Below are 25,421 nucleotides of genomic sequence, written 5' to 3'. Positions count from 1 at the left end.
CCACCCACCCCGTAAATCTTGTGCAAGAAAAGGCATCCCTAACCTGCCTTCTCTGTAAACAGGGGAGTCTTCTCTTTAATGTCTGGGTTAGGCAAGACCTCATTACCTGCAAACCCTTCTTCTCCTGTCTTGTTCTGTAGCAAGAACAGAGTCTCAGTCTCTAGGTGCAACTGTGAGTTTAGGAGGCTGCACTTAGGCTTCACTTATTCCTCTCCAAGTGACCCTGTTTTGAGATCTGTGCTTGAATGCCTCAGCTGAAATAGCAGGGGCTGTTACCAGTCAGGGTGGAGGTGCAGGGAGTGGGGTCTGTGTAGGGATTCTTGCCCTGTACCTATCTGCATTGTGCAGCCCAAGCCACTGCAATTTGTCTCCTGACTTTCAGGAGCGCTAAACTTGATTGCGTTTTTAAGGAAAATATTTTTGATTTAAAAAAAAAAAAATAAAAAGGGGCCCTGCTTAAGAAACCCAGTGAACAATGTTATTGGCCAAAGCTTATATATTTAAATATATTTTATTACAATTCCAGCACTAACATGTCAGAATTCCCTCTTCCCCAGCTTCAGCTGATACAATTACTAACCCTTACGCAGGTTTCTGGACAATGGAAGGGATACTGTCAGGTTAAGAAGCCTATTTTAGAAACAGATTTCCCTTCCGGTGAACACATTGGCTCATGGATTTCAAAAATCTACCTCTTCGTGTGTGTTTACCATTTGCACTTTATTTGAGCGAGCTGTTGAGACACTGCTGCTTCGCTTTCAGATTCTCCTGAACTAGACCAAATTTTGGTTTGCAAATTTGAAAGAGGAAATCCAAACTCTCTGTGCTGATTTTTTTTTTAAAAGTCATTTCTGTTGGTAGATCTTGAAAGCCCTAGAATGTTTGTTTTTTTACAAAAACCTAATTTTGGGGTCTAAAGAACCTGGCAGTGACTTTTGAATGACAGTTGTTGAAACCAAACCCTGAAGGCTGATCTTTGCAAGTGGATATATTTAACTCACTCTTTATGTGTAACTGTTAGTCAAAATAGTAACGTACAGGTGTGACTTGTTTGGGAGGGTGATGAGCTGGAGAATGGGAGAGTGAAGGGGTGGACACAAGTTATTACAGATGAAATGTATTGGTTGAGCTGAGCAGATTTCTCTGATCAAGTTGTGTTTGTGAGAAAGCACTGCTGAATTATTGTATCTTTTAAAAAAAATAAATGATCCTGCTGTGTGTTTAAAAAAACAAACGTACGTTTCTTCCACAAGGAAAGTGCAGAAAAAGCAGCAGACCTGTCTTTGCACTGAGCTCATTGCCATGACGAGTCTTGGCATCCTTTGTAACCATGGCAGCCTATCCGTGTTGTATTCTAGTAGCTTTTACACCAATGTGGTAGGAGGAATCATTAGATAGATCCCCTGAACTTACTGCTACCATACAGTGTCATGACTGGTCTCCCATCTAGTGTACCTGTACTGATAAGCTTGTTCTATTAATAGCTCGCAAAATATGGTTCTATTAATAGCTCGTAAAATATTGCATCCTGTGGCTGATGCACTTCACTGAGATAGGTATGGTTCTCTGTTTTGGTGCATATCCCTGCTTCTCAACTGATTATTGGTTAACATAAGACTGGCCACACTGGCTCAGACCCAAGGTCCAGCTAGCCCAGAGTACTGACTTCTGACAGTGGCCAATGCCAGGTGCTCCACGGGGAATGGACAAAACAGGTACGTATCAAGTGATCCATTGCTGGTAACCCACTCCCAGCTTCTGACAGGCTAGCGGCACCATTTCTGCCCATTCTGGCTAATTCTCCAGGAAAATGTCTCTCTCTCTTTGAACCGTGTCGTAGCTTTGACCTTCAACATCCTCTGGCAAAGAGGTCCAGTGGTTGACCGTGTTGTGTGCAGAAGTACTTCCTTTTGTTCGTTTTTAGCCCTGCTATCTATAGATTTCATTTGGTGTCCCCTAGTTCTTGTGTAGTGGGATGGCATAAATAACTGTTTCATTGACTTCCTCTACACCAGCCATGATTTTATAGACCTCTATGCTATTCCCCTTCAGTCACCTCTTTTCCAAGCTGAGAAGTCCCACTTGCCTCAGACAGAAGCTGTTTCCATCCCCTAATCGTTTGTTGCCCTTTTCTGAACTTTTTCTAGGGCTAGGGCAAGATCTCTTTGTGGGAGTTGGCAGTGGCACCGGCACACAGGATTCAAAAGGCGGGTGTACTGCGGATTTATATTAGGGGCAATAAAATAATCTGTTTTATTCTGTAACCCTTTCTTAATGCTTCCCGACATTGTTTGCGTCTTTTGCTGCTGCACATTGAGTGGATGTTTCACAGAACTCTCCACAACGATTCCAAGATCTCTCTTATGAGCGGAAACAGCTAATTTAGTGTCCATTTTTCACTTGGGATTGTTTCGCAATATGCGTTACTTTGCATTTATCAACATTGAACTTCATCTGCTGTTTTATTGCTTAGTCACCTCATTTTGAGACCCTTTTGAAGCTCTTTACAGTCTGGTTTGGACTTGCCTAGCTTGAGCAAAACAAAAGCATCCTTGTAGCACTTCCAAGACATAATTCCACCAAAATTCACACTAGCCTCCAGATCTGAGTTCTGCCAAAGTTCAGGCAGGTTTGCAAGCACTAAAGAAAACACCACTGTAGGACTTGAGTGGACTTCCACGTACTACCAGTACTAAGGCTGTGTTTATTGATAGGGATCTCTACCATGAAATAGGGGACTTGATGGGACACTGGAGATTGGGGTCTAATGATTGCCTCTGTCCCAGCCCTGTTGTTGGACTCAACGGCTCTGCCTCATGTAAAATGATACCAGGTGTGTTATGAAGGGTACAGTTCCCATGACTATCCAGCAACAGGCTTTAGGGAGCTGTTGGCACCTCTTTGAGTAGTATAGTCTTGTGTTGATAGTTATGGCTTTCAGGATGTTCCTTCCAGCACTGCCACCTCACCCTGATCTGGAAGCTCCTATCACAGTGAGGCAACATTACTAGCAAGCTAGACTTGTCTCAGTTGAAACATTGTCAGGAAAGAGAAGCACCTACAGGTAACCTCGTGTTGAGTGAAAATGAGCAGAAGAAGCTGGTCCAGGTGGGTCCTCTTAGGCCTAGATTTAATAACCTTACACTCCAGCTCTACTTCACAATGCTATAGGAAGAAGAGGTAGTCCCTGTCCTGATCAGATCAGTAAACCAGTTCATCCCACTCACAGCTTGCATCAGTGTCGGAGAGGTGGCTGTGCTAGTCTGTATCTTTGAGAACAACAAGAAGTCCTGTGGCACATTTGTAGATTAACAGATATTTTGGAGCATAAGCTTTCGTGGGCAAAGACCTGCTCGTGCATCTGACGAAGTGGGTCTTCACCCATGAAAGCTTATGCTTCAAAATACCTGTTAGTCTATAAAGGTGCCCCAGGATGACTTGTTGAGCTTGCATTCATGTCCATTTTGCTTATGTGTTAAGCTGGCTGGTGTTCTCTAATCATAACTCCATCAGGCACTGCTATTTCCAGCACAAGTTAGGGGCAAGTTGCTATAGAAGACTCGCAGGGTTGTATCCCTAACACACAGCTTCACCCACTCATGTTTGCATGCAATTTGGGCAGACAACTGCATGTGTAAATTAACAAGCAGCACTGGGTCTTAATAAGATCAGACATAGATAGTGATCAATAGCACATTACTTTTGTCTAGGAGAAAGAGCCCCTTGAATGCTTTTAGATATTAGCTAACATCAAAGCTTATAGTCTACTGAGCAGGTTGTACCACTCTCCAGGGTGTAGCTTACCACAAGAATACAAGTAGCTGTAGATCCAAAGAGCAACAGGTTTATTTTATGCTGAACAAGTTCAAACAGTATATACACACAGCCTCATGGAGACACTTCTGTACAATAGAGAATGTTCTCAAAGAAGAAGGGAATGATGGAGCTTCAGCACACCTGCATCATCATGGAGGTCACCGTATTATCAAAGGCCCTAGAGAAGACAAGAGTATGAACTATTAAAGGAAGAGAGTATAGCCTACCCCACTGGGAACTCTCTTGTAGAAAGGAGCTCTTCAGTTAATAGGCAAGCTATGCCCTCAAAATGCTTATCTAGACGTTAACTTCCGAGAGGCTTGAATACAAAGATTTCACTCCTTTCCATCGATGTGCTGCGTTTTACTACCCCTTACCTTCCCATCTAATAAAGCTGAAGTTACCAAGGTGCTCGCTATGTCTGTAGAGCATAGTTATTTTACTGGCAGAAATATATAATCTGCTTTTCCATGTGCAATAGATGGGACGGCACAATGCTCACTGGTTCCCCAAAAAGATACTGACAGACAATGTAATGATGGGCACTATCCTGTCAATAGCTTTGAGAACTATACAGTTTGGAAACAGTTTCCTAACCCTTACTCCTCCCCAGCGGCTGAATTTTGGCAGGCTATGGCCCGCCTCTTCAGAGGTGTCCAGGGGGCAAGGCTGTTGTCAAAATAATCAATAAAAAGAAAATAAGTGAGATCTATTGGTAACTTGTTTTTTAAAGTTACATCAGGTTCGTGAATCAGCGTTTCAGATAGAAAAGTTAAAAATTAGCATGAATTCTCTGGGGAACAGTTAAACAATCTCTGAGGACAGCACTGTTGTAAGTTTTCTAATATTTAGAAGTAGTCCAAAGAGAGAACACAGCTGCATGTTTTTGGAAAGAAGTTTGCAGCTCCAGTTTTAAACTGATCACCAACAGACGTTACATGATTTAGAGCTAAATTCTAAGAGCACTGCATGTCCCAGAAAGGCAACAAAATCAAGAAGATTAATAGCAGCAGCTCGCTCACCTGGAATTAATGCAGTCGCCGGGGTTATAAAAGGGGTTGCACATTACATCTGTATAGGAATTATGCAGCTTTCGGAACATCTGAAAAAGGATCAGGGTTTGCTTTTACTAAAACCTAGAAAATTACCATTGGGTGTTTTTTTGTTTTGGGGGAGTAGGGTGTTTCTCAGCATTTTATGAATACGTGAAAGGAACAAAAACCCCAATCAGACTAGTTGCATTCTGATTTCCTGCACTTACACTGCGGATCTCATTGTCTCGAAGTGCTGTGTTGGAAGAATCTACCACCATAACAAACTTCACCTTGGAGTTTGTCACGTAGCCATATCTGTACAGCAGGTTAAGGAACGTGTGGTGTTTGACAAACAAGTGCCTGGAAAAACAACTCAAATAAGTCTTCAGCAGAGTCAAACTACAAGTTTAGAAGCGGCCGTCGCTCTCAAACTGGTCAAACATAATCATGCCTAGATGAGATACGCAAGGGACTGAGTCCTTGGTCTTACCGTGTGTGAAGAGATTATAAATACTTTGCCTCAGGAGCATAGCTAGGATGGGTGGGCTGGGGGTGGGGGTGGCTGACAGACTTGCCAGGCCCCTGGGCGCACAGGGGTCAGTTCTGCACTCCTGGGGAGGCTGTGGCAGAAGAGATGAGGTTGCGGGCAGCCAGCCCTCAGCACCGCCTGGAGTGTGCCATGCCTACTTCCCACTCAGCCTCAAAGCTACCCCAGAGTGCACTGTGCAGCACTCGGGCAGCAATTTAAAGGGCTTGGGGCTCCAACCACCACTGTTGCTAGGGCAGCGGCAGCCAAGAGCCCCAGGCCATTTTGAAGTACCAAGCCCTCAGGCAACTACCCCCATTTCCCTCCCCATCAATGGGCCTGGATAGGGTTGTTCCTATAAAAATTTATAAGTACAAACAAGAATGTCAGGTTGTGTTTGTAAACAGCAGCTACCTTGCTTCCCCCCTCCAAAAGTTGGTATTATTATTCACTAATTGCTTAAAAGGCCTTCAATCTGTCATTCTGATGATCATTTCTTTGGCTCATACAAACCCCCTTCATCAACCAAGACTTCCGATTGTTACCCATGCCTATTTGGGTAGATCATATCAGACTCAACAATCACTCAAAAGCAACGTTCTAATAGGGAATCTTAGACACCAGCAGTGGGATTATGAAAACCTCGGTATCAACTGTCAGACACATTAGTCAAAGTGGGGACATTTCAATCCATGCGATTAAACGGGAAGCAAAAGGCCGGCCAAAGAAATGTTAAAGATCAACGTGTCCAAACTATCTTGTGTAGCTGCAGACCACCTGTGTATCTAAGAGAACTTCTGCAGTCTTACCACCTTTAGCAGCATTACGAGCTAGGGTCTGATTCCTCTGCCTCACGCACAGACAAGTTGGCACAGATTTAGTTAAGTGAAGAACTAGATACGGTGTCTATAAATTTCAAAATCTGATCAAGTCATAGCTAATTGGGATGCACCAAACTTCCTCACTGCAGACAGTACGTGCAGGTGAACATCACCATGTAAGCTGATTTAACTTATGTTACTGAGGGTGTAAACTCTCCCTGCACCTCACTCTGAGTGATGCAAACTAGATTGACCTATGCAGCGTCTACAGCACTTTCCAGATAAAATCACTTCACAGCTGCAAGAAGCAGAAGATATTTTGCTGACAGGTGAGTGCTCTCCCATCAGCATACAACATCTTCCCGAGACATGCTACAGCAGCTGCACAGATGTAGTGCCTCTCATGTAGACCTGTCTTAGAGACAGGCCCTAGGATAAACAGAATTGATACTAATCAGACAAAACCAGAGCCAAACATCCTTGGGATTCGAGCTTTTAACCAGCTAACTGCTCTGTGTGAATAAACTACTGCATGTTGCCAAGGTCTTGAATGTGGCTTCAAAAAGCAACAGCGGTTACCTTTGCAAAACACCTTGCAGGACTGGGGCCAAGGTAAGACTATATAAACTCATATGTGCCTTGCTCAGCTGTACGGATGCTGAATATCAGATATGACCTGCACTTAAAGATCACAGCTGTTGTGGGATAAACTCAATGCCTGAAGCGAAGTTTTCTTAAAAATTTACAATTGCAGGACCAGATTGTCAGCTGTTGTATATCAGTATATTCTGCTGAAATCACTGGCACTTACTGATTTGTATGAGCCATGCATCTGATCCCTTTGGGTCATCACCTTTTGCAACAGGCGTTGGCTAATTACAGTAGAACCTCCAAATTATGAACACCAGTTACAAAATGACTGGTCAACAAAACAACTCATTTGCAACCTGTTCCATAGAAGTATACTGTCAGGAACAACAGGGGGTGAGGAAGCAAAGGCGCTATCATAGTGCATTCAAAGTATGCTACTAAAAATAAAAGGAAATTTCAAAAAGATTTGACAAGGTGAGGATTGGAAACATCTCAAAGAACTGTAACCTTGCATAGAGTTATGAAAAACTTCCATTCCTCAGGTGCTCATAACTCTGAGATTCTGTTGTACATTCCTTGTAATAACAACCAGCAAAAGGGATTATTTTCTATGTTTCATGTTTATATGTTTCACTTCGAGGTTCTGCTTGTGTTACAAATGGTTTAAAAAGCAACAGTTTTCTCTGTCTCTTTTTATCCCCTCCTTTCCCTTAATGGAGAACACATTTCTACTGATCATTCAGTTTCCAGAATGCTGTTTCTCACAAACTTAAACTGCCAGTGTCCCTTTAAGGGCACTCAGGTTGTTTTGGTCACATGAAAGTATAACACATACATGTTAGCACACTTGCCCATTTAAAAAAAAAACAACCCAATTTGCACACAGTGGTTACTTCAGAACACAGAATTTGCAGCTGTAATATTGAATGAAAACACCTAATTCTAGAACTGGAAGACCGATGCATTTCAGACATAATCCTGCATTCCTTGCTAACAGAAAGCAAAGAGTTTTGACTGAAGGATTGTAGGAACAAGCCCTGTTGTGCACACTTGGCAGACATTAAAGATACACTTTGTAGTCTTCAGTTGGGTACAGAAGTCCCAGATAGAGCTCTCTCTGATCCACAAGGGCCTTCCCCATGGCAGAGATCTTTTCATCCACAACATCAAGAGATGTGTGCACTGTGTAATGGAACTTCAGTTCATTTTCTGTTGGGATGCTTCGAATGTACAGGGGGTAGTTCTAGAAAGGATGACAACAAGTTGTGCTAACGGGGGCTATCTATTCTGTGCCCTGATAGATTAGGAAATGTAAGGGCAGTGCTCTATGGATGTAAACCACTACTGTTGTTTAAAAACTAGCTAGTTTAAATCACAAACTCTATTTAAAGGTATCATAGAAAGCCACTGGTCTATATTTGCACATTGCAGAACTAGCTTCATCCTGTAACGTTAACAAAGTCTTTAGAGGACTATTGCTAGGTTTGTATTTTCTCATAACACAAAAGTAGTGACTGATCCATCTCCCTAGGTGAGATTGTCCCCAACTTATCTGATCAGCATCTCATTCATATGAGTTACCCTTCAGTAAGGAAGTCCCTAAAGGGATCTCACAGAGCAACAAAAATCTGGGGCTTCCCAATTGCTGCTCCACTGATCCCTTATATGGTTCTCTAAACAAACACCTCGCTTCCCCTCACCCCAGTCTCCCTGCTTTTCTACAGCTCCCGACTTTCAAAAGCCAGGCCCCCTTCTCCCAGACCAGGCCCTCCTGCTCCTGTTGCTTCTTCCCACCCGGTCCCATAACCCACCTCCTCCTGCTTCCTCACCCGGCCCAGCACCATACCCCACCTCCTCCTGCTCCTGTCACCTCGCCCCGCCCACCCCCATAACCCACCTCCTCCTCCTCATGCTCCTGTCACCTCTCCCCACCCAGCCCCACAACCCTCCTCCTCCCCTGTCACCTCTCCCCGCCCAGCCCCACAGCCCTCCTCCTCCTCCTCCTGTCACCTCTCCCCGCCCAGCCCCACAACCCTCCTCCTCCTGCTCCTGTCACCTCTCCCCGCCCAGCCCCACAACCCTCCTCCTCCTGCTCCTGTCACCTCTCCCCGCCCAGCCCCACAGCCCTCCTCCTCCTGCTCCTGTCACCTCTCCCCGCCCAGCCCCACAGCCCTCCTCCTCCTGCTCCTGTCACCTCTCCCCGCCCAGCCCCACAGCCCTCCTCCTCCTGCTCCTGTCACCTTTCCCCGCCCAGCCCCACAGCCCTCCTCCTCCTGCTCCTGTCACCTCTCCCCGCCCAGCCCCACAACCCTCCTCCTCCTCCTGCTCCTGCTCCTGTCACCTCTCCCCGCCCAGCCCCACAACCCTCCTCCTCCTCCTGCCACCTCTCCCCACCCAGCCCCACAATCCTCCTCCTCCTGCTCCTGTCACCTCTCCCCGCCCAGCCCCACAACCCTCCTCCTCCTGCTCCAGTCACCTCTCCCCACCCAGCCCCACAACCCTCCTCCTCCTGCCCCCTCGCCGAGCCCCCTCCTGGCCTGGCCGCAGCGCGCCCCGCCCCCACCTCCTTGGCGATCACGGCGATGCACACCGCCATCTTGGACACCGCCGCCCCGCCCCTCTCACGTGATCTGTCCAACGCTTCCTCCTCCCCGCGCGCGGGACTCCGGTCATGTGACTCCCCGGGGAGGCGGGCTCACGTGACCCGGTCCCTCGGGCAGGCGGAGGGGGCGTCGGTTGCCATGGAGAGGCGGCTGCTGTTGCCCCTGTGCCTCTGCTGGGCTCTGAGCGCGGGTCGCGCGGAGCGCAGCCGCCCCCCCAACCTCCTGCTCCTGCTCATGGACGACGTGAGTTGGGGGCGGCACCGGCGCGGGCAGCTGAGGGGCTGTGACCGCGGGGCAGCGGTGGGAGGCGGGGGGGGCGCTTGTTGGGAGGGGTACGGGAGAGGTGGAGGCGGGGGGGTCGCTGGGGGCGGGGTACGGGAGAGGTGGAGGCGGGGGGGTCGCTGGGGGCGGGGTACGGGAGAGGTGGAGGCGGGGGGGGCGCTTGTTGGGAGGGGTACGGGAGAGGTGGAGGCGGGGGGGGTCGCTGGGGGCGGGGGATGGGAGAGGTGGAGGCAGGGGGGCGCTTGTTGGGAGGGGTACGGGAGAGGTGGAGGCGGGGGGGGTCGCTGGGGGCGGGGGATGGGAGAGGTGGAGGCAGGGGGGCGCTTGCTGGGAGGGGTACGGGAGAGGTGGAGGCGGGGGGGTCGCTGGGGGCGGGGTACGGGAGAGGTGGAGGCGGGGGGGGCGCTTGTTGGGAGGGGTACGGGAGAGGTGGAGGCGGGGGGGGTCGCTGGGGGCGGGGGATGGGAGAGGTGGAGGCAGGGGGGCGCTTGTTGGGAGGGGTACGGGAGAGGTGGAGGCGGGGGGGTCGCTGGGGGCGGGGTACGGGAGAGGTGGAGGCGGGGGGGGTCGCTGGGGGCGGGGTACGGGAGAGGTGGAGGCGGGGGGGGCGCTTGTTGGGAGGGGTACGGGAGAGGTGGAGGCGGGGGGGGGTCGCTGGGGGCGGGGTACGGGAGAGGTGGAGGCGGGGGGGCGCTTGTTGGGAGGGGTATGGGAGAGGTGGAGGCGGGGGGTGTCGCTGGGGGCGGGGGATGGGAGAGGTGGAGGCGGGGGGGTCGCTTGGGTAGGGTACGGGAGAGGTGGAGGCGGGGGGGGTCGCTGGGGGCGGGGGATGGGAGAGGTGGAGGCAGGGGGGGTCGCTTGGGTAGGGTACGGGAGAGGTGGAGGCAGGGGGGGTCGCTTGGGTAGGGTACGGGAGAGGTGGAGGCGGGGGGGGTCTCTTGGGTAGGGTACGGGAGAGGTGGAGGCGGGGGGGGTCTCTTGGGTAGGGTACGGGAGAGGTGGAGGCGGGGGGGGTCTCTTGGGTAGGTACGGGAGAGGTGGAGGCGGAGGGCGAATCGCTGGGATCGGGGTACGAGAGGTGGAGGCAGGGGGCGTCGCTGGGGCCGGGTACGGGAGGGGTGGAGGATTGAGGGGGTTTACTGGGGAGGTGTGGGAGAAGTGGAGGCGGAGGGGGGGTCGCTGGTGGCAGGATACGGGAGAGGTGGAGGCGGGGGGGTTCCTGGGGGGATGTGGGAGATGTGGAGGCGGAGCGGGGTCGCTGGTGACGGGGTACGGGAGAGGTGGAGGGGGAATTGCTGGGATAGGGGTACGAGAGGTGGAGGCGTGGGGGGTCACTGGGGCCGGGTACGGGAGAGGTGGAGGTGGGGGTTCGCTGGGGGTGGGTACAGGAGAGATGGAGGTGGAGGGGGGATCGCTGGAGGCAGGGTACGGGAGAGGTGGAGGTGGAGGGGGGTTGCTGGGACAGGTACTGGGGGTGGTGGAGGTGAGGAGTTTTTGGGGGGGGATTGGCAGCAGGAGTGGTGGAGGTGGAGTGGGTTCACTGGAGGGCTTGGCATTGGGGGTGGGGGAGGCTGCAGGGGGTCACCCAGCTGCATTTTGGTAAAGAACTAAGAGGAGGCCTTGCGAGGCACTGCTCCTGTGTTCTGCCTGGGTGTCTTTGCCTGGTTGCATTCAGTCTGTAAGCACCTCAGGTCAGGGGCTGTCTTCACATGGAATCTTTTGCTGGTTTGCAGATAAACAACATCTAAAATAATTTAAAGATGCAAAATACAATGGCCCTGCCCCTACCTTGCAGGAACCTCCTTGTGTATAAAGGTCACGTTGTGGGGGATGGGGGGAAAGGTGCTTAAAGATTGGGTTTGCAAATCCTCAGTCTTGCAAGCTACTTTCTGTGGCAGCACCCTTGAACCAACACCATGAAGTTCAAATGGGGCTCCATGTAAGCACAGGGATGCGCCCACTTGGAATAACATGCATAATCAGGTCATCATTCACCCTTAGGACAGCGTAAGCATGATAAATACTAAAAATTGTTTACAATGGTATTTGTTCAGTGGCAGGTTTTGGGAACTGGGCTTAACTCTTTTATCTGATGCTAGTTGTTGTTTCTTCATCAGATTAAAAATCCGCACTGCCACTCTGAAAATTGGAATGCACTGATGTTCCTCTTCAAGCCCTTTCCAGATTGTATGTCAAAGTTGTAAAAATATGTAGAGGAGTACCTGGGCCATGAGTACTCTGGTGTCTGTATTTGTGTTAGAGTGTTACTGTGTGAGCCTCGTCTGAGTATGTGTATGCTGCAGTTAAAGACCTGTGGCTGGCCTGTACCAACTGTCTTGGGCTTGCAGTGTTTGGTTCATTGTGGTGAGGAGAGGCTGAGGGATTTGGGCTTGTTTAGTTTACAGAAGAGAAGACTGAGGGATGATTTAACAGCAGCCTTCAACTTCCTGAAGGGGAGTTCTAAAGAGGAGGGTGAGAAACTGTTCTCAATGGTGTCAGATAGCAGAACAAGGAGCAATGGTTTGAAGTTACAGAAGGAGAAGAGTAGGCTGGATATCAGGAGAAGCTACTTCACCAGGAGGGTGGTGAAGCATTGGAATGTGTTGCCTAGAGAGGTGGTGGACTCTCCATCCCTAGAGGTTTTTAAGTTCCAGCTTGACAAGGTCCTGGCTGGGATGACTTCGTTGGGGTTGACCCTGCTTGAAGCAGGAGGCTGGACTAGATGACTTCCTGAGGTCCCTTCCAGCCCTATAATGCTATGATACTGAGATTTGCAGTCTGGGACCTTTCCATCCTACATGGTCTTAGAGTCTAGCCGCTCAACAGCTCCTTAGCCCAAGCCCTGTGAACCATTGTTAGCTGCCGTGAGCCAGCTGCTGGTTTCTAATTGCAGTGTAAATATATTATGAAGGCGCCTGTCTTGCAAAAAACCAAAACCAAAAAAAAAAAAAAAACCCACCAAAACAATTTGTGTGCATTTAACTAAACATCCATGAGTAGTCTTATGGAAGACAAATGAGACTATCCAGATGCATACAGATAAGCATGTATGTAAGTCATTGTGGGATAAGGAGCTAAACATCTGGTTTCCTCTAGTAGTCTAGTCAGAGATACCCGTAGTGCAGTGGTAGAGAACCTATGACTGGCCCACAGTTTCTCTGGATCTGGCCTGCTGTGGTCCCCCCCAGCGGGGAGCCTGGGCTAGTGCTCCAGCCCAATTACCATCCCTTCTCCATGAAGGAGCCCTGAGCCTCACAGGCTGGAGCCAGGCAAGTTGGGGCTGGATTGGGCCTGCGGGCTCTGCCTGGCTGAGGAAGGCAGTGCTGCTCAGGCCCCGAACTGGGGGAAAGCACTGCTTGGGGACTTTTCCTCTGGTGCTTCCATTGGCCAGTTGTGGCCAATGGGAGCTGCAGGGCACAGTGTTTGGGAGCAGTGGGGAGCGTGGAGCCACGTGTTCTTCTTGGGAGCTGCATCAGGTAAGTGCCCTCCCATTGCCCTTGTGCACCTCTGCCCCCACCCGCATCCTCCTCCTGCATCCTCCCTCCTGCTCAGCCCCCTGCCCTCAGCCTCCTTCTGCCCTTACTACCTCTCTAGACCACCTACCCCCATCTTTTCCTGCACCCTCCCTCCTACCCAGGCCCCCCGCCTCAGCCCACTCCTGTACTCTCCCTCCCACTCAGATTCGACACCCTCATTCTGCTCCCCAACAGTCCCCTGAACCCTTTCTTTTTGGTTCCATCCTGGGCCCCCTAAAGAGTTAATCTGGCCTGGGGGAAGCCCTGAACCTTGGTCTCCCCTTTTCCACTCCCTGCCTCTGGGGCTGGTGTGTGAGGGGAATGAGGTGGGGGTTTTTCAGGGTTTTGTTTTTGTTTTTTTGCATTTCACTTTTATGTAGCTCCTGACTGATTTCTTTTCCTGTGGGTCAGTGGCTCCCAACTCAAAAAAGTTCCCTGTCCCTGTCCTGTTGACTGTGACTCAGATTGTGCCTGTGGCAAATGATTCCATTGAGTAACTGATCACATTGTTGGAAAATATTTTCTAATTTGAATTTTGCAGGGTGTTGTTTTTTCTTATTTCCCTCTTTCTCTCTTGAAATAAGTAGCTTTATCACCAAAGCTTTATTTGTGCTATGGAAATATCCCCTGATATCAGCAATGAGTGTGGCTGAACCACTGCAGAATGGAGTGCAACTGAAGTGTTGACAAGGACAAACCGAGCTCAGTACCCTTTCAGAAACTGGTTAAAATCTAAACATAGCCCCACTAAGAGCTTCAAAATGAAACAAACAATAAGAAGGAAGCCACCATCATTAATTTTAAGTGGCCATACTGAGAAAAATGCAAAGAAAAACAATAACAGATAAAGTTTTCACGTTCTTTACCCTTAGACATGTGGTGGGGTTGGTAGCATAGTTAAGTAAATGTATTTGTTTACAACATAGGATTTCCAAGTTGGCGGTGTCCATGCAAGTTGCTTCTCTTCACAGATCTATATTTGTTTCTTTGGATGCATTCGTGGCAGGAATATGTTATATGCAGTTTTGAGCTGCCTGGAAAAAGCTAACTGAGGGTGCATATGGGGCAGAGGTGGTGTACCAACCTCCAGGTATCACATACCTGGCCACCTTTTGATGACTTGATGTAGCTGCCCACCTAAGTTTCCCATTTTGTTTTCAGTATTATTCAAGTGAACTTGAGTTTTTTCATGTATTTAAAGACCTTTGGAACAGGGATAATCTCTTTATATGTCTTTGAATAGCACCAAGCATAACGAGGCACAGGCCCTGACTGGAGCATCTGGGTGCTCCAGTAATAAAAATGTCTTCTCTTGGGGTTTTGTCTATGTCTCTGGTCTGTCCTGTAGTATCTCTGCCTCCTCCACTATGCCAGTGAATTTTATCAATGTGCTATTCTTTTCTCCTTCCTTATCACACATAAAGATGTTGAACAATACAGAAATCAACCCTAATACTTTTAGAACTCCAATTCTTCTTCTTGGTTTCATGTTATACCATTTAGTTGTTCTCTGATCCATCAGCCAGCTTTGTATTTATTCTGCAGTATTCTTTTCCAAACAGTATCTTTCTGATGTCTCTGTTAGACTCTCAGCTGGGACTGTGTGGAAAGCTTTTCCAAGATCTAGATGTATTATATTTTGTGCATTTCTTTTGCCCACCTGACACACCACTGTAGTAAAGAAAGCTTTCGCATCTTAAAGGCAAAGTGTGTTTTTATGCAGCTATAGTGGCTAATTGCTCATTAAGTTTGAGTCATTTATATTTGCTTTACTGTTGTTTTTCAGTACTGAAATTAGCCAAATGTGTTGGTAATTTTCTAATGCTCTCTTTTTTCACAAAATAGGCACCTGAGTGAGAACTGTATGGTTACATTGGCTTAGGACAAAAAGTTGTGGGAAATGCCATCATTCTGCAAACTGAGAGATACAGATAGTGTGATAATGGTGTACTTCTCCTCTGAGCTTAACTTTGCAACATACTCCTCAGTGTCATCCATTATTAGGCAACCCTGCTTTTCGACTTAGACCTTCCCCATGCAGTCCCAGTATGAGGGGGTGTAGGGCTGCAATGGATAAACTCAGTTAGAACATTTGGCTGGGAATGAAGAGATCTGGGTTTCATCCAGTTTTCAATGGATTTCTTTTGTGATGTTGGGCAAATCACTTAATCATAACATAACTGAACTAGTAGGAACTTCAAGAGGTCATCAAGTCCAGTCGCTTGCAGTCATAGCAGGACCAAGCACCATTTCAAGACCATCCCTCACAAGTGTGTATCTAACCCAGGGGTGAGCTAACTTTTTATATCAGGCTTCACTTTTCATCCCTGCAATTAGCAGGGCCTCCCCAATCTGTCTAATGTAATCTAAACCGATTGAAATTTTGGTTATGTTCGTATGAAAAATAACCTTCTTTCGGCATGTGTAAGAAAATACGTATGTAGAGTGTAAAAAACTGGGAATACACAGACATAGAAACATTAACATATTTCAACATTTTAAATGAGGTGGATGAGCCTGAGACTCAGCAGCCGATCATGCTGTGCCCCCACCTTACAAAATTTCCTATCCCCCTGAGGGGGCCTATCCCTCACTTTGTGCACCTCGATCTATCCTACTCTTAAATATCTCCGATGATGAAAATTTCACAACCTCCCTGGGCAATTTACACTAGTGCTTAACCACCCTAACAAGAAGTTTTTTCCTAGTGTTCCACCTAAACTTCCCTTCCTACAATCTCTTTCTGTGCCTCAGTTCCCCTCTGTAAATAGTGACGGTAACATTTCCCTACTCCACAGCAGGGTTGTGAGGATATATTCATTTAATGTATGTGAAGTACTCTGATATTACAGCAATGAACACTATACAAGAGCTTATAAAAATGCTAATGAGATTCAAAAGGTAGTACAGTAGTTTATAGAAAACTGTAATTATTCCTATGTCTTTTTGATATATTCTTTCTGCAGATGGGCTGGGGTGATTTGGGAGTATTTGGAGAGCCCTCTAAAGAAACCCCTAACTTAGACCAGATGGCTTCAGAAGGAACACTTTTCCCAGATTTCTACACTGCTAACCCTCTGTGCTCTCCATGTAAGTAAACTACACTTGTAAACTACCATATACAACTGTCACCTTCTGAAGAGACCAGGACGTGTGCCAGCATCTTACACAAACCAGCAACCCAACCAGAGATTATCGTTAAGGCAGTCTTGGGTTTTGGAACTTTGATCTTGCACTTTGCTTCCTTGCTATTTTTTTTTTTTTGAGGAAAAACTACAATCTCCTGTTCATTCAAAACAGTATTTTAGTTATCAAAATACTTCATTTGAAGGATATTTTAATTTTGTTTTAGCCTTCAGGTGTCCAGAGCTAAGTTACTTCATCTCTTCCCTCTTTGGGGCAATCAGACAAAACAGTATCTAACTCTTCATTGAATAAATCCGACAGGAAGGAAGCACAGAGTGGGCTTAATTCTGTTCTATAAGCAGAATTTCTATTGTCTTTGGAACTTCCATTCGTGGAGCAACTGCAGGTTCCAGTCTATTGTTATCATTGTTAACCATTAAAATACTTCAAAGGTGGAAAGGGACAAAGTAAATGTAGATTTTACGTTTTTGTCACAGTTTCTGGTTCTAGAAGTCTTATTGGCAGCTAAAATATAAAGGAGAACAAAGGACTTTCTGGGGCCTCCATTCAGAAAAAAAATTAACTATATGTTTAAGTCCCGCCCTATTTAGGAAAGCACTAAAACACTTACTTAAGTTCTACTGACTTCAGTGGGACTTAAGAAGATGCTTAAAAGTTAAACATCTGGTTAAGTACTTTCCTGAATAGGAGACTTGAGCTGCGTCTACACGTGCACGCTACTTCGAAGTAGCGGCACCAACTTCGACGTTAGGCGGCGAGACGTCGAAGTCGCTAACCTCATGAGGAGATAGGAATAGCGCCCTACTTCGACGTTCAACGTCGAAGTAGGGACCGTGTAGACGATCCGCGTCCCGCAACATTGAAATTGCTGGGTCCTCCATGGCGGCCATCAGCTGGGGGGTTGAGAGATGCTCTCTCTCCAGCCCCTGCGGGGCTCTATGGTCACCGTGGGCAGCAGCCCTTAGCCCAGGGCTTCTGGCTGCTTCTGCGGCAGCTGGGGATCTATGCTGCAGGCACAGGGTCTGCAACCAGTTGTCAGCTCTGTGTATCTTGTGTTGTTTAGCGCAACTGTGTCTGGGAGGGGCCCTTTAAGGGAGCGGCTGGCTGTTGAGTCCGCCCTGTGACCCTGTCTGCAGCTGTGCCTGGCATCCCTATTTCAATGTGTGCTACTTTGACGTGTAGACGTTCCCTCGCTGCGCCTATTTCGATGTTGGGCTGAGCAACGTCGAAGTTGAACATCGACGTTGCCGGCCCTGGAGGACGTGTAGACGTTATTCATCGAAATAGACTATTTTGATGTCGCAACATCGAAATAAGCTATTTCGATGTTGGCTGCACGTGTAGACGTAGCCATGATGTCTGTCATGCTAGAGCTGAACACTTTGCCTTTGTTCATTTAAGGTTAGCGAATTTATGTATCTGAGCAGGATTGAGGTGTCACACTCGCCCCAAAAATACTGTTTGAGGTTACTTGGACTGAATGGCTGTTTGTTTCCTATCTGGAGCTGGTGACTTCAGTAGTGAGTAAACGGCTTTCTGCACACAGAGGCTGGATTCCAATCCCAGTGGAACTGGAATAACTCCATTAAACATCTGTGGTGTCACTTGGAATTTACACTAGTGTGGCTGATATCAGAATCTGCCCAAGTGTGCACATCACTTTCATATCCTTTGGGTAGATTATTGCTATTGTCAGGAAAGCGTACATTCTATATGAGCTCCAGTCATCGTGATTTCGTCAGCCAAAACAGGGCCATGTAAAACAGAGAACTATAAAGAAAATAAGACATCCTGTTTATGTGTTTTGTTTTTGTTTTGTCTGCAGCACGGGCAGCGCTGTTGACAGGACGTCTCCCCATCAGGAATGGGTTCTATACCACCAATGCGCATGCAAGAAATGGTGCGAGCATCAGTGCTGCTTTTCCTAGAAATGTCCTGTCTTCCTTTCTGCTTTGCCTTTTCGCTTGACATCAGGCAAGGCTGAATATTGGCATGTGGTTCTCTGCTCTCCCTTCGTGGGTTTTCAAAGAGGTATATTTTCGGAGTGGAACCAAGGCATTGGCGTGTAGCTTCACATCAGTTAATAAGAACAGGTTTGAGGCTATTGCTTCCTATGCATGATGCTGAAAATGGAAGGCTGCTAAATGTTCACACGGGTGAAAAGACCTAAGTTAAGACATTTATCTGCTTACGCTGGCCGAGATGTTGTTTCTTTGGGTGGGTTAATTAACATTAAGGCTACATTACACTTAGGAAAAACTTCAAAATGGCCATGCTGATAGCAAAGCAGAGAATACTAATGAGGCGCTGAAATGAATATTCAGCGCCTTGTTAGCATGCTGCCAGCCTTGGCACTTAGGATAGGGATGAGGGGATTTCAATGTTTGCAGGGTCCGATTTGGCCATTAGCATGGCCATTTCAGAGTTTTTCCTAAGTGTAGACATGGCCTAAGTGAAAGAAGAAAAGTGACATAGGATGTTGTCTTTAACATCCTAGGTTAAAAACCAGTTAAAGTTCTAGATTAAAATCCAGTCTTGTGGGGTTCGCTACTCGCTGCTGGAGTGCATCCTTGTAGCTCACCTGAGGATTAGCTCTTGACTGGTCTAACATCCCCTCTTCAGTTGCTAACCCTGTAGTCTCTCTCTCCCTCTCTCTGGGCTCAGATTGCTCTCTCTTCATGACTCGGTCAGTTTTCAGATCCAGTGGCCAGAAGGGCCATTTTTCCAGAGTCTGATAAGGGAAGCCAGGCCTCCCCACTACTCTGGGTTCCAGCCCAGAGACCTGTGCCCAACAACCTTTTCTTGCAAGGCTTCTTCAGCCAGTAGACCTTGGCAATCCCTGGCTCTCTTCCTAGTTCTCTCTATAGGGTTAATTGGCTGTTTTTTAACCTGTTCAGGGCTTATGTAGGAAGGACACCCCATTACATACCCTCCCCTTCAAGACTGTAATCCCTGGGGATGCGGATGTCTTTTATCTTGTAACTGCCAGAGCTAAGATTGTGGGTCATCTCTCTCTTCCTCCAAATCACCCACCCTGAGATGCAGTTAACCCTTCTCCTCCAGTATGTCTCAGTACTTTTCCTTTGAAACACTAAGTCTTGCATAACCACTTGCAAGACTCACTTTGCAGCTACCATCTTAGCTTGTAGCTACTCTTCTTGCTCACCAGAGTCTGCCTGCACCCTTTCCCTCAACGTCTGAGTTCCAATGTGTACTGTCTAGTCTCTATTTTTCCCCACTATCAGAGCGGTTTTCAACCAGTGTGCCATGAGAAGTGTCCTAGTGTGCTGTGAAATGTTGTCAGTTTTCCCCCCCATGGTGGCTCTTTGCACTGGGAGGCAGCTGAAATGCTGCTTCCTGGCCTGAACAAGCTGTTGGAGCTGGGATGTGGTTTATTATCATGTCCTGGCTCTAACAGGCTGGCGGAAAGGGAAGCTGCTTTCAGTGCTTACTCAGTTACTCAACATCCCTAGCATGGCATTGAGCAGATTTTGAAAGTGTCTCTGTGCTCTCTATCTAAAATGGTGTATTCTGTGGTGGATTTGAAACATGAACACATTTGATCACTGCTTAGCTTGTTGTATGCACTTACGTGTTGCAAACCTCTCTAGCAAAACTGCAACCATAGTAAATGTGATGTTTATGAGCAACTGATTCGGCTGGAAAAAGTGGGTGTGCTGTGGAATTGTTTGTCTGATTGAAGTGTGCCGTGTTACCAAAAAGTTTGGGGACCACTGCACTTTCATTCAGTTCCATCTTTGTGGAACTTTTTCTTCCTTCCCACCTTCCGCTATCACAACCCCATCTGCCTTCCCTACCAGCACTGTGACTACATTATGGGCCGTTGGCTCTAACTTGAGTTTCTTCAGCAGAACTGTTTATGCTGCCAGAAGTGACTCATGACCATGAGTGCCAGCCTCAGGGCAGGCTGTCAAAAAGAAGGTTAGATACCCTAATTGGTGATATGTTCTATGATCAGCGTTCACCAACCCAGTAAAAATCATCAAGTCTTAAAGTACAGTTGTCTCATAATCTGTTCATCGGCGGAATACTGTGCTCCTGTCTGCTGTCACTTGCCTGATGTGGGGTTTAACAAAGCTATGGATATTGATACTGGGACTTTACGTACAACTCTGTTGCCATGGCTGCTGATGCCAAGTAACATAGCACTGCCCCATATGCACCATAAGAAGGACTCTGTCATGTAAGTAAGGCATTTGACACAGTCTCACAGGTCCTTCTCATTAACTAACTAGGGAAATACAACCTAGATGGAGCTGCTAAAGTGGGGGTGCATACCTGATTGGATAACCATTCCCAGAGAGTAGTTACCAGTGGTTGACGGTCATGCTGGAAGGGTATAATGAGTGAGCTTCCACAGGGGTCAGTTTTGAGACTGGTTCTGTCCAATATCTTCATCAACCTTTTAGATAATGGCCTAGAAAGTACACTTGTAAAGTGTGTGGATGACACCAAGCTGGGAGGGGCTGCATGTCTTTTGGAGTTTAGGATTATAAATCGAAATGACCTAGACCAACTGGAGAACTGGTCTGAGGTAAATATGATGAAGTTCAGTGAGGACAAATGCAGAACACTTCACCTAGGAAGGGACAATCCATTGCACACCAACAAATTGGGGAATGACTACCTAGGACGGAGTGCTGCTGAAAGAGATCTAGGGGTCATAGTGGACCACAAGCTGAATATGAGTCAATAGTGTGATATTATTGCCAAAAAAAAAAAAAAGCAAATTCTGAGATGCATTAGCAGGCGTGTTATAAGATAGATACAAGAAGAAATTCTTCTCTGCTCTGATTAGGCCTCATCTGGAGTATTGTGTCCAGTCCTGGGTGACATATTTCAGGAAAAATGTGGACAAATTGGAGAAGGTCCCACGAAGAGCATCAAAAACAATTAAAGGTCTAGAAAACAGGACCAATAAGGGAAGTTTGAAATAATCAGATTGTTTAATTTGGAAGAGACATAACAGCTTTCAAATATCTAAAAGGTTATTACAAGGAGGAGGAAGAAAAAATATTCTCTTTAATCTCTGAAAATAGAATAAGAGTCAGAGGGCTTAAATTGCAGCATGGGAGGTTTAGGTTGGACATTAGGATTGTGTGTACACAGCACAGTTATTTCGAAATAGCAGCCACTCTTTCAAAAAAGCTTTTGTGGGTGTCTGCACAATGGAACTGCTATTTTGAAATAACTTCAAAATAACGGGTGCCTTATTTCAATCTTGGTAAGCCTGGTTGCACAAGGAATAGTGGATAACCAGATAGATTTGAAATAGATGTTTCAAAATAGGGGCTGTGTAGACAGGGAATAGGGGCTATTTCAAAATAAGCTATTCTGGAATAATTTATTTTGCAGTAAAGCTGCTGTATAGACTTAGTATTTTGGATTAGAGCCCCAGACTGTGTGGTCTCCTCTCCTTTCTTCTTGCACCATCCTAAATAAATATTGTCACTGTTCAGCCAGCTATGATTCTACGCCTCCCGCTGTCTCTGTTAGGTCTTCAAGACCTGTGTTAGCAGTATCTGGATCCTCATTGGTTGCTTTTCTTCCCCCTCTAAAATAGTAGTGGAAACACTCGTGTCCATCGAAACTTAAAAAAAAGATTTCTGTATGCCATGGCTCCATTCCTCTTAACTAACTTCCCTCGCTGCCCCCTTGCATTGGGGCAATTGTCATGCCTGGATTCTTCACCAGTTGTCAGGGAATTGACTACTCACTGTGGGTTGCTTTCTTGGGCTCACTTGGGGACTAGATCGTGAAAGGTCTTACATCCCTTCCGTTGTTTGCTTGTCCCATGCCCCCATCCTCGCTCTTTCTCTCTCTCTCTGGGCTCGCGTTGCTCCCTCTTTATGATTCAGCCCTGCAGCCAGATCACTATTTTCCTTCCCTTTCCAAGTGCCAAAGTCCCACTGAACAAACTATTTCAGGCAGCCTTGTGCTCTGCTGACCAGTCAGTGCCACTTCCCCAGTGGCCAGTAGGGGAATCTAGACCTGCCCACCTCTCCAGGTTCCAGCCCTGGGACCCTATTCCCAGCAAAAGAGGACTGTTTAAGCTCCATCATATTGCCGATGCCCTGGGCTCTTTCCTGCCATTCTTCCCTAAGCCCCGCTGCCCTCCCCTTGAACTCCCTGTGGGTACCTCACCCATTTTTGGGGTCTTGCCAGAGTGTGTATTCTGAGTCAGGATCCCAGGGCTTACTCCGTCCTAGACATCTGCTTGTCTCTCATCAACTGTCCTCCTCTCTAGGGAGTGTCTGCTGAGATCGTCACTGCAGCCCTTCTCCTCCCACCAACTTCCTCTCTCTATTAGCCCATCCCCCCACCCCAGCTTTAGAAGGCCCTGTTTCTTTTCCTAGTTCTCTATAAGGTTAACTTACCCAACAAAACAAAACAGCAGAAATGTAGCACTTTAAAGATGGTCTGAGGAAGTGGGTCTGTCCCACGAAAGCTCATCACCGAATAAATCATTTTGTTAGTCTTTAGAGTGCTACATGTCTGCTGTTTCGTTTTGTTGAAGTACAGAGTAACATGGCTACCTCTCTGTTACTATTCTTAACCAGTATCGGAGAGGGAGCCGTGTTAGTCTGTGTCTTCCAGAACAGCAAGAAGTCTTGTGGCACCTTATAGACTAACAGATATTTTGGAGCATCAGCTCGGGTCTTTGCCCACGAAAGCTTATGCTCCAAAATATCTGTTAGTCTATAAGGTGCCACAAGACTTCTTGCTATTTTTCACCCGTTCAACAGGTGTAGGGGATGAGCACCCCGTTTTAGTCTTACAGAGGTAAACCAAGCCAGTGCAACTACATAACACAATGCTGCATGTCCAGGAGAGTTCTCCTCCCAGTGCCTGCTTAAAATGTCTTTGGGTTGGTCTAGTTGATATCTAGTTCTAAAATTACAGGTGCTTTATGAGACCACGTACTCTCTCAGCGCAGTCCTATTGCTCCACCCTGCCCATCGGTGGGAGAACTTGTGTGTCTCTGCGCTGTCAGGAGTGAGAGGACTACGAAGTGTTTGCATATTTTGGATCATTCATTGCGCTTTAACCAGGTCCATTTTTCCTTTAATGAATCCTTTATTCATGAAAAGATGCTCAATTCAAGCAATTCAGCAAGAGTTTAAACCAGATAACCCCAGTTTGCTCTCACATGCACACAGTCCCTCCAGCCAACAAAGGCTGCGTGCAGCCCCTCTGAATGTTGGCCATGAGTTGGAACTTCGTGATGGGCTTCCTTCCCTTGGGACTGAGTTTTCTGAATCAGAACCTGGTGGGTTGGAGAATTTGAATCCTAAATTCTGGTATTGGAACTAGCCTAATTTTTGGTCTAGTCAAATATGCTTCTAGGGATGATTGTGCATAAACTTTCATGACCTGCTTGCTAACCTTAATGAAGAGTTAAAAGCCATGTTCTTGTTTTCTACAGCCTACACACCACAGGAAATAGTAGGGGGAATCTCAGATTCTGAGCTACTGCTTCCAGAATTACTGAAGAAGGCCGGATACGTCAATAAGATCATTGGCAAATGGTAAACATGTCATAGGATTTCTTGCGTTACATGTGTATTTTAGTTACAGGGTGAAACTGAAAAACAGAGGTTGGATGAACTGTTTTGAAGCTCAAATGTCTGTCATTTCAATTCTGGTCAGGAGCATCCCACCTGCTGTGGTTAATTGTCAAGGTAGAGTGCTGTCATTTCTCTCTCTCTCACTCACATACACTCACTCTGTCTCACACTCAAACCTTTGTGCTTTCCCTCAGCACCACACTGTGCCTATTTTCATCAAAAATCACAGAGATGTTCAGTTGGAGCATGCCCCTTGCTCTACAATTTTTGTCTTTGGCCCCTGCTCCATACCATCAATCTTCTACAGATAAGTCTGACTTCTAAACTCTGGATGATGCTGCTGCCTTTGAGTAGCCAATAGTAGGATAGAAATGAAGATACAGGAGCACGAAGGCCAACATGCTAGTACTAAGCTCCACAGAAGAGTAATGGCCTAATCTAACAGAGCAAAGGATAAATAAATAGACAGTGAAAGAGTATTGACCAAAGATCTGAGTGAACTACCTCCCAAGAATTTTAAAAGGACTAAAGGCTTGATCCTGTTCCCACTGGCCACTGACAAAAGTCCCTTTAGTTTTATGTGTGCAGGACCAGAGCTTAACAAAGGAAACATCTGAACTTGTGAACCTAATCTTCAATAAATCATGACAGTCAGGAGAGGTACCTGGCAACTAAATGCAACTGTGTTTCCTGTGCAGAGTAGGAGGGAACACAGCTGGAGGGATGCCAAACAAATACAACAGGCTTCTTTGATGAGATTCCTATTGTAAGTGGTTAAAAGAGAAGCCAGAGGGTATAGACCATTTTAATTTCAGTAAAGAACTTATGTGACTGAGTCCCATTGGGTTTCTAGGTCTCCAGACTGGCAATTCTCTGTAGTACTATATAATAAAAAATGCATAAATAACCAACTTCAAAACTGCATAGATACCAGCATGACACAACATGTTTAACAAAAAGGGTAATTGTTCATAATACAACCCTTAAATAATATGGATTCCATAAACTGACCACCTTAATTCTGGTCCCCATTTGAAGGATCAAACTTGAACTGTGATCACATTTTCCAGCAGCACAGAAATTGAAAGGAAAGTAAACTAACTTAAGACGGTGAATTATTTATTAGCCCAAATCCAAACAGCAAAGTAGCCAGGAAAAATTGGATCAGTGGGCTGAATGCAGTGAGATGCATTCAGTGCTAATAAATGTAAATATATACAGCGAGTGAAAAGAAATAAGCAGCACAAATATCTATTGGTTCCAGACAGTTATCTGGAAAACAGCAGGTCTGGAAAATATTCTGGTGGTGATAAAAAGCAAAATAAATATTAACTCACAATGTAGTCTCACTGTGAGCCTAAAAATTGCTGTCCTGAATAGGATGCATGATCCATCTATTGTAATATTGGTTTCTGACAACTTCCATCATCAGCTGCCTAAGAGGAGGGTTTTGGAAACTGCATCCAGCAGATGTGAAATAATCTGACCCCGTTGAAG

The 25,421-nt window shown here is 46.7% G+C and overlaps 2 protein-coding genes across 2 annotated transcripts in view; one reads left to right on the top strand and one right to left on the bottom strand.

Annotated features, from left to right (window-relative positions):
• Positions 1-3,822: 3,822 nt before the first annotated feature.
• On the bottom strand, positions 3,823-9,402 carry TRAPPC2L (trafficking protein particle complex subunit 2L). Its single transcript, XM_075008748.1, has 5 exons — positions 9,352-9,402; positions 7,859-8,031; positions 5,078-5,165; positions 4,839-4,918; positions 3,823-3,994 (listed from the first exon to the last, which is right to left on the bottom strand). Exons 1-5 carry the CDS (start codon positions 9,382-9,384, stop codon positions 3,949-3,951), a joined length of 420 nt encoding a protein of 139 aa, XP_074864849.1. The 5' UTR covers positions 9,385-9,402; the 3' UTR covers positions 3,823-3,948.
• Positions 9,403-9,482: 80 nt separating this feature from the next.
• GALNS (galactosamine (N-acetyl)-6-sulfatase) overlaps positions 9,483-25,421 on the top strand; it is a 75,433-nt gene continuing 59,494 nt past the window's right edge. Inside the window, exons 1-4 of the mRNA XM_075008910.1 lie at positions 9,483-9,634; positions 16,155-16,278; positions 18,161-18,235; positions 23,783-23,885. Coding sequence (XP_074865011.1) covers positions 9,530-9,634; positions 16,155-16,278; positions 18,161-18,235; positions 23,783-23,885 — 407 coding nt within the window. The 5' untranslated portion in view covers positions 9,483-9,529. The remainder of the gene's footprint in view (positions 9,635-16,154; positions 16,279-18,160; positions 18,236-23,782; positions 23,886-25,421) is intronic.

Source organism: Carettochelys insculpta, chromosome 14, assembly GCF_033958435.1.
Source record: "Carettochelys insculpta isolate YL-2023 chromosome 14, ASM3395843v1, whole genome shotgun sequence".
NCBI lineage: Eukaryota > Metazoa > Chordata > Testudines > Carettochelyidae > Carettochelys > Carettochelys insculpta.
This window is presented reverse-complemented; position numbering and strand designations above follow the sequence as displayed.

Excerpts from the sequence above, each read along its gene's own strand:
- TRAPPC2L (XM_075008748.1), bottom strand. The coding sequence starts at position 9,384 with ATGGCGGTGTGCATCGCCGTGATCGCCAAGGAG. Across the intron at positions 8,032-9,351 it reads TCGCCGTGATCGCCAAGGAG|AACTACCCCCTGTACATTCG; the intron begins GTGGGGGCGGGG and ends CATCCTTTCTAG. Across the intron at positions 3,995-4,838 it reads GGCGACTGCATTAATTCCAG|GGCCTTTGATAATACGGTGA; the intron begins GTGAGCGAGCTG and ends TGTCTTCTCTAG.